At 37.9% G+C, this 12938-nt stretch overlaps 1 protein-coding gene across 4 annotated transcripts in view; it reads left to right on the top strand.

The window, feature by feature from the left end:
- The window catches only part of btbd11a (BTB (POZ) domain containing 11a), a 102198-nt gene that overhangs the window by 75245 nt on the left and 14015 nt on the right, over nt 1–12938 (top strand). For all 4 annotated transcript variants that reach the window (XR_008961922.1, XM_057323946.1, XM_057323948.1 and 1 more), the window contains exons 3-5: nt 5821–6028; nt 9875–10027; nt 10518–10683. Coding sequence is in view for 3 of the 4 variants with exons in the window: in XM_057323946.1 (XP_057179929.1) it covers nt 5821–6028; nt 9875–10027; nt 10518–10683 (527 nt within the window). In the remaining variant the exon portion in view is untranslated. The remainder of the gene's footprint in view (nt 1–5820; nt 6029–9874; nt 10028–10517; nt 10684–12938) is intronic.

The following is a 12938-nucleotide window of genomic DNA, read 5'->3' as shown; positions in this document are numbered from 1 at the left end:
ACACGCACAGACTCGGATCATCTTAATGCCTGTCTCTCAGACTCTTTAAGAGCGCACACGTCCTGCATTATTTCCACCTAACCTCCAAAGATCAGCCAGATGAGTCGAGTCACCTTCTGTCTGACACATTTCATCACAAAATTAGTTTCAGGGGTTCAAAGGTAAGCAAGACTGCTTCTCAGTAATCCCAGTTTGGCTCTTCTGGAAGCACTGCAAAGGTTTCCCTGTAGGCAGCAGCGTGCATGAATTAAACATGAAGACAGTCTTGAAAGCAACACCTCTGGCAGCTGGAATCAGAGTTTAGGATTGCTTGAGGACAAATAAACTGACTTGAAACATGTTGAGGGAATCTTACTGTGCAGTTATCTGGCATGTTTGTAGGCATTTATATGTGATGCTTGGTTACCTGTGCTGGCAAAAAATTAAATTAAGCAACACTGTGAAAAAACATATATACTGTATATATATACAGTATATTGCTGTTTATTGTTAAAGGAGTAGTTCACCCAAAATGGTCCCCATTGACTTGACCATAGTCATTTTTATTCCTACAATGGAAAGTCAAAGGGGACTATTTTTGGGTGAACTATTCCTTTAATATTTGTGTTTGTTTAATGAAAAACGGTGAACTACCATAATGTTTAAAACTAGATTTTAATGTATTTTATATAAAGTTTTCAGGGTTTGGATGGAAAAGAATTCCTGTGGTTCACCCCTATAAGGCTTTTTTTTGTCGAAAAATATGGACATATAATTTCTGCCAAATCACCCAGCCCTGGTCATTAGTCAGCAATAACTGCACTTTTAAGGGTGCATGATGTTGGTTTCCCTGTATTGGTTATTCGTGATGGATGTCATGACTTTAATGCCCTCACAGATGAGATGCTCTTTGTACTACCGACCTTTGGTTGATGGATATCGTGAGTCGCCTTTGTTAATGGGAGCAAGTTTTCAGCTAGATGAATCATGGCCTGCGGTGAGTTTTCTTTTATGATTCCGGTCCACACAGCGCATGAGGTGAACGAGGCAATCGGCATTCTCTGGAGGATTCGGTAGGATGCCCTGCAGATTTATTCCGTCGATACACAAACACACTGCATTTGTTTGTGAGTTTGTGTGTGTGACTCTTAAATGAAGTCACCTGTTTCAATGACACATTTGCTGCCTAGTCAAGCGTATCCTGTGATTCAGCGGCCGTCATATCTTACAGATTGACTTGCTGATGGGTAGATCAGCGTCAGCTTTGACCTTGAGTCATCAGCAGAATCACTGATGGAAGGAGACAACAATATTTTCATATAAACAAAAAGCAGTTAGACAAAACTGAGAAGCTGGAATAAAATGGATGCTGTATTTGAGCATCTGTTATTGTACTTGGTTTAAGGGCATTGTTATCCACTGGTTTTTCCAAATGATTTACAATTTGATGACCATTGTCTTTTTTAAAAGCATTAAAGGCTCAAAACCCATGCAGAAAGATATTTGGAAGAATGCTTGTAACCAAACATTTCTTGGCCACCACTGACTACCATAGTAGGAAAAATTTATTTGTTCTGCTGAACACAAATGAAGATATTTTGAAGAATGTAGGACAGCAAACAGTGCTGGTGCACTTTTGACTACCATTGTCATTTCTCCTACTATGGTAGTCAATGATGTCCAAGAACTGTTTGGTCACAGACATTTTTCCAAATATCTTTCTCTGTGTTTATCAGAACAAAGACACTTTGCAACCCTTTTACCTATTGTATGTCAATTTGATCAGTTTTATCTATCTGTTCATAATCTTTCCCTGTGGCTTCAATTCTGTCCTTAATGTATTTCAATGCTTAATGTTGGCTTCATAGACAAAATGTTAAATGCTTTCTCATTTGTCACTCTGAATTCAGGTGTCTGCTAAATTTATAAATGTAAATATTTTCAAAGTGATAGTTCACCCAAAAAATCCTGTCATCATCTTCTTTCGTGTTCCGCAAAAGAAAGAAAGTCATCCAGATTTGGAATTACATGAATATGTGTAAATAATTTAAAAGAAAATCATCTTTCGGGTGAAATATTCCTCTTAGGGTAAAATCCCAACAAGTAAGACATGTTTAATAAAAAATTTAATAAAACACGAAAGTGATGCGTTCTTACTGTAAATGGATTTCTTCATAAGGTCAATGTGAGTTGTCTGTATGATGCCATCAGTACACACTTCTGAAATAAACTTCAAAAGGACTATGCTTTTTGACACTGAAAGGGCAGAGAGGAAGAAAAGAGGACACACTCAGTGTTTCTGCTTTGACTTTGTCCTTTAGTGGCTCTTTGAAGCTTTGTGTTTTCATTCTTCATTATTAGATTGAAACCTACTTAAGATTCAACAAGTCGTCCAAAGTCACCTTCCCATTCGATTGTTAGTATAGGGTTTCAAAGTCAACATGAAATTCCATTTGCAAACCTTTGTTTTAAAATGAAAATGACTTTTAACAAATAAAATGATAAAATAATAGGCTTGGTTGATTTGAATCTTGAAGAGTCGATTTAAGAATGGAGACAGGTTGTTGGTGTTAAGGGGTTATATAATAAGAGTGCACGGTGATGTCAGCAAAAAAAAGTTGTTTCACATACGGAGCAAGTTTTTTAATTTTGCTGACAACATTTTGCACAATTTGACAATTCCTCCACTTTCCAAAAAAAAGCTGGTAATAATAAACAAAGGCAAAATATCTTAATTTCTTACCATCTTGCCTGCGAACACTCCCTTCTCTATCAGCATTATGCAAAACAGCACAGCAAGTAATAAAAGAAAACTTTACATTTTGCCTCAATATCGTTCTCACACGGCTGAGCGGATGGGCTCGCGGGGCCTCTCTGCGGAGTCATATTCGACGGGGGCGTGATCCGTTCCTCATAATTACACCTCTTAATTCTGCGTCTTCTGGAAAGAGAAGAACGGGATTTCCAAGTCATTCTTCATGATTAATGCAGGTGTGCCCGAGAGGCCTTTCGGGAACGACCGGAGAATAATTACTGCAAAGTATAATGACGTGAAAATGCCTGCGCTCTCTCGGCTCTTCTGACACCCTCCAAACTACATCAGTTGCAAAAGAGCAATTAGACCAAAGAAGGCCATGTAGAGGATCCGTCATTCGAATTGACTGTTTCTCTCCGGCAAAAAAGGGATGAGAGTAAAAAGGGGAATTTGTGGATCTATAATTGGAGACTGAATCACAGAGGGTTGATTTGGAAGAAAGTAGCCTTATTAATATCCTCATTTGTGGAGTTTGAGGTGTCTTAACTTGTGTGGGGATGAGGGTCAACATGGCCATCCATCAGCAGGGGTGTTGAAGTTGTGCCGTCCATGATTAAAATGCAAACTTTACATTCTCAGAAGAAACTGTGTGTGGTTCTTGCTAAACTTTCGGCTATGGTTTTTGGGTGGACTTCATTATGTTGAAGGGGTCTGAGCATCTCGAAAATACTCTTTGATTTTCAAGCGTGGATTTGCATTTAGTATATTTTCAATTGTGCTTTTTATCAGATATATTTGAAATATGATATCAAAATAGATGCAAAGCATAATAACAAAGGTGCGTCCTCTTGGTTCGGGTGGAATTGATCACATGACCGAACAAATACACGTTTTCAAATTGATGCCCTTTGGGAAGCATAGACTGGAAAGAATATAAAAACCGTGAGGTTGGTATTCTAGAAAATAGAAAGTCTGCCCTGCCAGACAACCTGACATTTTATACTCCATTAGGTTCCAACTCTTATGTTCAGATCTGATCAAATCATAACAGCTGGTCTAGAGCCATATGTCTGATTTTGTCTCTTTCTTATTATTTTATGACAGAGCTGTAGTATTTGTTCTGATCCTTGTGTCTTAGTATCTGGGTAAAGGTCAGCTGCTATAAATCACAGCAGCAGTATGTATTAAAGGTATGCAGAGGTCCAGTGACCAGCAGCTGCGTTCATCACCAACTCGTGTGTTGTAGAGGTGCTTTACAGGTCACGTCCGGTGTAGACACAGCGTTAGATGTTTCTCTTAAAATGGCTTAGTAAAAGCAAATATGGAGATGATGGAGCTATAAAACAAATATATATTGTATAGATAAAAAATCTGAATGTTTGATTTCATATTCCAATGTTCAATGATATTGACTTTTGAGTAGATTTGGCAAATCTGAGCTTGGTTTGTAACATTGTTGAGATCTCTGGAATGGAGACATTTGTGATACTTCTTTTGTTCCCAGGAAAGAATCTGAGATGCAGTTCACTTTAGCAAAAGGTTTTAGGAGATGTTTAGGAGAAATAATTGAGATCTCATTTGTGAATTTTCTTTCTTGCAGGTACGGACAAACTTTCCCTTAAACTTCGTTCTCTGAATCTTTTTAAGGCACTCACATCTGGCTCAGTAAAATGCATTAGATAGTGTTGTTTAGCGATAACGCATTTCAAGCTCGGGTGCTTGAATTACAAAAGCGACGCCAGATTTACATTACAGTATGTCCTGGTTGCCTCTATTACTGTATTTTTATCTGTTCAGCTTGTTGTCTCATGTAGCTCCAATTCAATCAGGTTTTTTACCCTACTGCAGCAGAAGCTAAAATAGAAACTGGTTCAGGTGGAATGAGCACTGGGAACACTGTAATCACTTGTATTATTCTTGCTGAGACATTTGTTCCCTTTTATACTGACGGGTGTTGAGCAACAATGTCTGGTCAGCTGCATGGACACCATCGTTTCTCACAGCGGTATGATCAAGCGAAGGTTGAGCTCGAGGCAAACTCTGCTGGAAAACACTTGGCAGAGCTCGAGAAAAACATCTTTTCTCAGGGAAGGTGAAGGAATAGGAAAAGGCCAGTCTTCTGATCAAAGTTTGAGATAGATTTTATAATAAAATAAATCAGGGTTGAACTTAATGAGGAAAGGTAGATTTACTCGTTTTTTATCATTCGCAAGGCTGTTATTGTGTAGCTGTGTGCGAGACGTATGTGTGTCAAAGCCAGAGAAATGAAATATTTGTGTTCGTGTTAGAGAGTGTTTTTTCACAGCTGCTGCCATGTTGCTTCATCCAATAACATGAAAAGGAGCAACACACACACACCTTTGAGATGCACTCTTGTTCACAGGGTCAGTAATTGCGCTGTATGTGTGTGTACTGTGAGTGTGAGGTTTCTTAAAGAACCAATTACATTTTTCTTTTCTTTTGCCAAGACGTCTGGTTGAAAATAATGATATCTAAGAAACTACTTTAAACCACAAAGTTATTCACTTGTCTATCACACTCAAATACAAGGGCTGCGTATTTGTACAGCCCGCTCATTTGACACACTACATACTGTGTAACGTGAAGTACACACTTTGAGACACGGAGATGGTCAACAGGTGCATCCTCAGGAGTTTGATGAAGTGCCAACAGGTGAAGACACTTCATGCTTCAAGTGTGTGGAAATGAGATTAAAAGCACCTGGTACTGGGAAGAACTGCATATTTTCAAGTTTTCATGTTCTAGGTGAAATTGCTCTAAATTAGCCTCAAGGGTTATTGGGAGAATATTTGTGAAATATTTGACAAGGTCCCCTCCACCTTACAAGCAGTTTCTCTTGTTACCCCTGCGCCCGATTGTCATGAGAAGACAGTCATTCCTGTTTGTTATGAATGTCTACCTGTCAAACATGCCATGTGTCTCTACATCAATTTTAGTCCATGTCTAAGAGTTTCCTTTCTTTTCCTGTCATAGGCATTTTCTTTAACGTCAAGCCATGGCCGTGACGGCATTGTTGTAGACGCACATTCACATTTGCTAAAGCACATCTCTCTTACCCTCTATAGGTGAACTGGTGTCACGGGCCATGCATCACCTTCAGCCTCTTCACATCAAGAACCCCAGCAATGGAACACCAGTACACCAGAACCGCACTGGGACGGTACACTGGGAACCAGAAGCCCTCTACACGCTCTGCTACTTCATGCACTGTCCTCAGATGGAGTGGGAGAACCCCAATGTAGAACCATCGAAAATCACCCTTCACACTGAAAGGTGAGACTGTTACTGTATATACTGTACATCAGAACAATACAAGTGACAATAGTGCACTTATAAATATAGCAGAGCAAAGCTGTAGTCAAGGAATATGGGTTTTATTTGATTATACAAAAAATAAAAGCATGCAAGAAGTTTTATTATGTTTGTAATGTTTTGCCAAGCCCCCCCTAAATATTTTACAAAGCTGAGCTTCCGTTTACACACCAAGCACAACTATGCAACATGAATACAAAGTTTAAAATACATCTTTAACGAAATATTTAAAAAAGGTGTCCGATTTGATGTTCAAATTTTCCATATTTGGACTTCAGTCTTTTACATATCGCTGCTGTCCTTCCTTGTATCTCCATATTTGAAATATGATATTTCATAAATTAATTTTTTGCTATGAATCATTATTATTACTCACCAGGGGCGGACTGGCCATCTGGTGTACCGGGCGTTTTCCCGGTGGGCCGCTAACGTATGGGGCCAGAACGGAGGCGGTGGCCGCTAACGTATGGGGCCGTAACGGAGGCGTTGGCCGCTTAGACGGACGTATTATAAATGCGAATGCATGCAATGCGAATGCAAAAGACACGTATGCATGCCTCCCCCCCTGTCAACTGATTTGGTGGAGGGCCGATGCGGGCCTAAAAATGCCTGGGCCGAATTTTCTTCCCAGTCCAGCCCTGTTACTCACCCTTTATGTTTTCAATGGATTTTGCAAATATCTAACCATTACGAATGAGAAGTATTTAAAGGTGCTTGACAACACAGTATTTAATCATTTAAAAGTAAAAAAAAATTTCATTTCCTGAAAAGCAGCATATAATTTATATACTTGGTGATGTTGGCACCTTTACATGCACTACTTTTATTTAAAAAAGGTCTGACTCCAGCTTTGACGCTCAATAGTCTAATTCACGACCTTAACATTAGGAGAGCAGGTAATTTCCTTTCAATCTTAAATTCCCGTAAAGAGCGTCTCAGTAGAATGGAGATACAGTAAAACCCCTTGACTCTTGTTGAAGAGCGACATGGAAGAGCGTTAATGGAGTGAAGATATGTTCAGAATCCTGCACACTGATAAATCCATCGGGACATCTTTTCCTACACTGCCTCACATCACTCACATGAGATAAAAAGTCCCCTTCCGAGGACCCTGTAGGAGGGCTGTGCCATGCCCGACAGAATAGGTGAATCTACAGGCTGTCTGGCTCCCCGGAGAGAATCTGCTGTATTTTATTCATTTCTTACCAGTGAAGAGTAAGATGGGAGCAGAGAAAAAATATGTAAGAGAAAGACAGACAAAAATAAAATGGATGGTAGGTGAAGACAGGAATAAAAATGAGTGGAGCTGGACCGAAAAGTGGTGGAGGAAGAAAAACAATTCAGAGCGAATCTCGGGTGCAGAGAGGTTCAGGTTTGGATGTATGACTATACAGCTGAGTGAACTTTTGTTGATGTGCTCAGTGTCATTTCATCAACACTTTAAACATACTGTAGAACCAAAAAAAGGCGAAAAAAGGCAAGGTTGCCTAAATGCTCATAGTAACAGTGCAGTATAATTACCATCATCAATAACACAATATTTGGGAAACTTCAAGGAATGGTTATAGTTAGATATATAAATGTACCTGCTGATTTTATGTAGCAAGACATTATTTAATTTATTATAATTGTAACCATTAAATTGTATGTAATTTGTGATCATTTTTTTCAATGAATAATAACAAAGTCCCTTTAAGTTAAGTCAATTCACCTGCAATACTGAGAGTTCATCCTATTCGTTTTTCTACAAGTGGCTTATTTATCCAATATTGGCTTTGATAATACTCAACAGGAAAGAGGTGAATACAGATTGCGAATAACTATTGACAAATGTATATTCCTCACATTAATGTTTTGGCTTTTGGATCTGCTGAGAAGTGTTAGATTTGTGAGAATTTATTTCATTCATATTTCATACAATTTATTATGTTTGTCCTTAGATCTTTCTACCGTGAGAGGCAGGTTATTTATACAATGACCAAAAGTCATAATGGAAAATTATGATCTCAACGAAATATTTAAGACTTTAGCATTTTCAGGAGAACTTTTGTAATTAGAGACCGACAGGGAAACTCCCTTCCTCTGCTCAATGCTTGAGTTGACAAAATTCATGTAACATAAAAACATTCTCCGGCCAGATGTGGCTTCAACTCCGGAGTGAAATGAGAACAGCATCTTGCTCATCTAACATTTTTTCGAAGGGAGGGGAGACGCACATTAGTCAGGCGAAAGAGAAACAGAGACGGGATTGCGGTTTGTTCAGGCGGAGCTGGAATTCTTGGCAGGCCTGTTTGCGGTAGGTAGGTGTCCAGAGAGGAAGAGTGTGAATTGTTCAAAGCAGGCTGTAAAACACGGGTGAGATGAACAGAGGTATTACTGCCAGTCAAACGTTTGGACACATAAGAGAAATGTTTCTCATGATTTCATTTAAAGGCTTATGCAAAAATGCCTGTAGCTTCGTAGACGAATATAAATTACATACACATTTCTTTTTCATAATGCACATTTTTTTGCACACAGCCCACAATACTATACTGCACATGAAAACTTCAGTATGGTTTTAACAAGCATCCCAGGTGAATTCTTCATGTTTTCATCTTTGATTTCTTATGTTGGTTGAGAGAAAGCGTGAGCAGAGCTGTGGACAAAAGTTCACAAAAAGTTATTACTTTTGGCTGCTGCTAAATTCTACCTCCACTTGTGTTTTTTTTTTGTAGTTGTAATGACAACTATTCTAAAGTATGGATCTTAATAATGTGGAGGAAACCCAGGCGTGCAAAATAAAGCTGAAAGAATGTGATTTATCACGCATCCTCGATTAGGATGTAGGATGTATTATTTATGTTATAAAGAAACACTAATGTGTTACTACGTACAATTTTAATTGAGCTGGATTTTGTCCTCTCCAGAAATGAGTATATAATGTTCTCACCCACACACTGCACGCTTCTTAGCAAGTATCCATTGATCAAGTATGACACAAAAACTAGCATTTGCAGTGTTGGTGTAGGCGAACAAATATTGTGTCATTGTTTACTACACTTTAAACCCATAAAGCCAAACCCATTTCACAAATTGGTTGTACACTAAGCTGGTTATCTCATCAGATATGATTCAGGCTAATATTTTCAACAAACAAGTTATTCATAATGATCATTGAAACTCATTGCAGTTGTGTGTTATACAAACGTTGAAACTCATAGTTGGAGTTGAGTCCTTGAGAAGTCAATGAGAAGGCAGGTCAAATGCAGTTCAGCCTGTACTGTACATAAATGCCTCTATTTAAAGGGATACTTCGCCCAAAAATGAAAATTCTGTCATCACTTACTCACCCTCAAGTTGTTCCAAATCTGTATACATTTCTTTGTTCTGATGAACACAAAAAGAGATATTTGGGAAAATGTTAGCAACTGACATTTCCGGGACATCATTCACTACCAATTTCATTTTTCCTTCTATGGTAGTCAACGATGTCCCAGAAATGTCAGTTGCTAACATTTTTCCGAATGTCTTTCTTTGTATTCAGCGGAACAAAGTTATTGAAATATACAGGTTTGGAACAACTTGGGTGGAGTAATTCATGAAAGAATTTTGGGTGGAGTATCCCTTTAAAGATAGTGGTATTTATTTGCATTCAGACTCATCTGTTGGAATAAGAGTGTTTTCTTTGAAACAAGTTCAAGATTTTCAATGTGAAATCTTCTGCATTATGTGCCATGAAATGTCTCAGCACCATATCTTCACCAAGTGTTGTAAGTGGCCTGTCAGTCACACCCACTGAAATGTGTCTCTCTGCTGCCCCCGCAGGCCGTTCCTGGTGTTGCCTCCACTGATGGAGTGGATCAGGGTGGCCGTGGCACACACAGAGCACCGCCGAAGCTACTCGGTAGACAGCGATGATCTGCGACAGGCGGCCAGACTCCTGTTACCCGGGGTGGACTGTGAGCCTCGGCAGCTGAAGTACGCTGGGAATGTGATGTCATATCCAGATTATATATAAAATAAAAACAGTGTCCTTATAAAATGTCCCAATTAACAGTTTGTCATTTATTGAAAAGACATTTGTTGGACCTAATACAAATTGCAAAATTCTTTATGAAGTGCTTTTAGTTCCCTAGTGACAAGCACTGGTGTTGCTATGTAAAAGCTTTTGCAGGGTTGGTTTCGGATGGATGCTGTTACCCTGACAGATATGCTTTATCTTGCCAAATAAACAACAGTTCAATTCAGGGCTTCTTTTTTTCCCATGGCAACAATCTTTTGAAGTGTAAGCAGCTAGATCAGTAATAGTCAGTTATTTATCTGAGCTTGGAAATTGCTTCTGGTATAGCAATGATAATGTACCTTGCATTTTTGTTTATTAACGTTGAAGGATCCTTTCATTACTACACAGGCATTGTTGATGTAAAAGCGTGTTTTTGGTGTCCACATTGCCCTCTTCTCCTGACAGAACGGACGACTGTTTCTGTGCCACACGGAACCTGGACGCGGCCTCCACAGAAGCAAAATTCCTGCAGGATCTGGGCTTCCGGATGCTCAACTGCGGACGGACTGACCTGGTCAAACAAGCAGTCAACCTGCTCGGACCAGATGGTATTAACAGTATGAGTGAACAGGTCAGAAGCATTGAGATACACACACACAGTATGACATTTACTGTATATACAGTACCACTCAGTCCTGTATACACTTAGATTCTTCAATGTAGATTTTTTTATTTTTATTTTATTGAGCAGTGGAACATATAATGGGCCTATGAATCAATACAGTATCTATGAATGCTAAAAAAATATTAACTGCACAGAAGAATTATGCAGTTTAATAAAAGTGAACCCAGTCAGCTTTGTTTTCTTCTGTCGACTTTGATCAGGGCATCTTTTATAAAAAATGTCAAGATTCTTTAATAGAGCTCATGCAGTGAACTTGATTCTACAGTATAGTTTTCTAATTAATTTTCTCCTAGTTATGAAGAGATAAACCAAAGCATTACAATCTGTGATATGAAGCAAAAACGTATTTGAACGTCAGAGAAAAGATACAAGTCTGCATGCTTAGCATCTTTAATGAGTAAATGAAATGAATAAATGCTGTGGTCATATTCAATTTAATATAATTAAATGGTATAGCAACAACAATAACAACATGACAACATTACAAGAACCTTCACAAAAATGATTATGAAACAATTTAACATTCATTAAGTGAGTCACCGCTTGTACTATAATTACTAGTTATATAAATGACAGAGTAACTCGCGATTCTAATTTTTTTCACACATCTGGATTTTACAGACTCCTTCCATTGATTCAGTCCTGACTGCATTGCGTCTCATGCATTAAATATTTGAGGTGATCCAAATTACATTTCTGCTGCTTGCGTCGCTTCAACAATAGATGAAAGTTCCTTATATTATTATATCTCTGCGTGCGAAGCAAAAAGATGACCCGAAATAACGTTTAGAGGCTGAGAAAATGTTAAAATCAGTGGCGTGACCTTTAAATGAGAAAAAGTGCTTTGAATCTGAGCTGATCTTTGTAGTAAGAATCCACCCAGACAGAAGTCATGACACATGTATTACAAATGAAAGACTGTCATCCGTATACAGCACAGGGGGATCTTATTACCACAGCCGCTCACGTGAAGAATGACAGCGACACGACAGTAATGACAAAGCGGATTAGACTCGCACCTAAAATCGAAGCGAAACGGCAGGAACGTGGGGAATGTGATGAATGAGGACATTTTTGGAAGACCAGCTGGGAATCATTTGAGTGCAGTTTCATTTTGTTATGGGAGAGATGTTCCGAACTTGGCAACATCACGCTGGCGATTATGATACTTTACTTATGATTTCAAGAAGAGCCTTGATGGAAAATATACAGGATTGCTTTGTGAAATGAATCACCTTTTATATGGAAGATTTGCAGAGTAGCAGAGCTCTCGAGTTAGTAATACAGGAACAATAATGAGCTCTGAATCTTGCTGCTGAAATGTATTTATTGCTGTATCTTTATGGAGACCCAAAATAAATGTAGATTCTCAATCCCTTTTATATGAATGGCTCAATCTAGAAAAAAAAACTATAACTTTTTTGGGGGTAAAAATAAAAATCAGTTAAGCAACAGATTAGTATAGTTTAGTTTTTATTTTCATATTTTTTATATTATTTTTAGTTTTATTTTTAGGAATTATTTTATGCTTTTCTCACTTTAGTATTGTTGTTTATTTTTTATATTGCTTAGTTTAATTTAATTTAATTTCTATTTTTTATTTATTTTCAGTTAATAATGTCTCAATTAGTTTTTCAGTTTATTGCTGAGGCATCGTTTTCAATTTTCGTTTAGTTTTATTATTATTATTTATTATTTATTATTCAGGACATTTAACAGGAATGTTTCATTAGTTTTAGTAAACATAAAACCCTTGTTAAACAAGTATATAAAAACATGATTCATGTAGGATTAAGCCAGTTTATCAAATTAAGACAGAAATGTTAGTTTGACATCATTTGACTTCAACCCACGTGAAGATAAATACGTAAAAAATGCAATTTGAGAGATGGTGATATAGAGGCGAAATGCATGCTGTTCCAAGACAAGTCATATTTACTCACCTTCTTGTTTTTCAAAACACGTTTTTCTTCTGTCAAACACAAAACGAAATATTCAGCGATATGTTGGCTGAAAAATTACGATAAGCACCATAAAGTAATCCACATGACAGATTTTTTATTAAACTACTCCTTTCTCTAATTGTATCTTTATGTTCCTTCACGCGCCGATGCATGTGAGTGAATTATCTATGTAGATTTAATGAGTATGTATTACTTTGTCTTTAAAGTGCTTTAAAGAGCTCTTACATTGGCATATGT

The sequence above is a fragment of the Triplophysa rosa genome, linkage group LG24, assembly GCF_024868665.1.
Source record: "Triplophysa rosa linkage group LG24, Trosa_1v2, whole genome shotgun sequence".
In the NCBI taxonomy this organism is placed as follows: Eukaryota; Metazoa; Chordata; class Actinopteri; order Cypriniformes; family Nemacheilidae; genus Triplophysa; species Triplophysa rosa.
The sequence above is the reverse complement of the archived record's forward strand: the minus strand, read 5'-3'. Positions and strand labels throughout refer to the sequence as shown.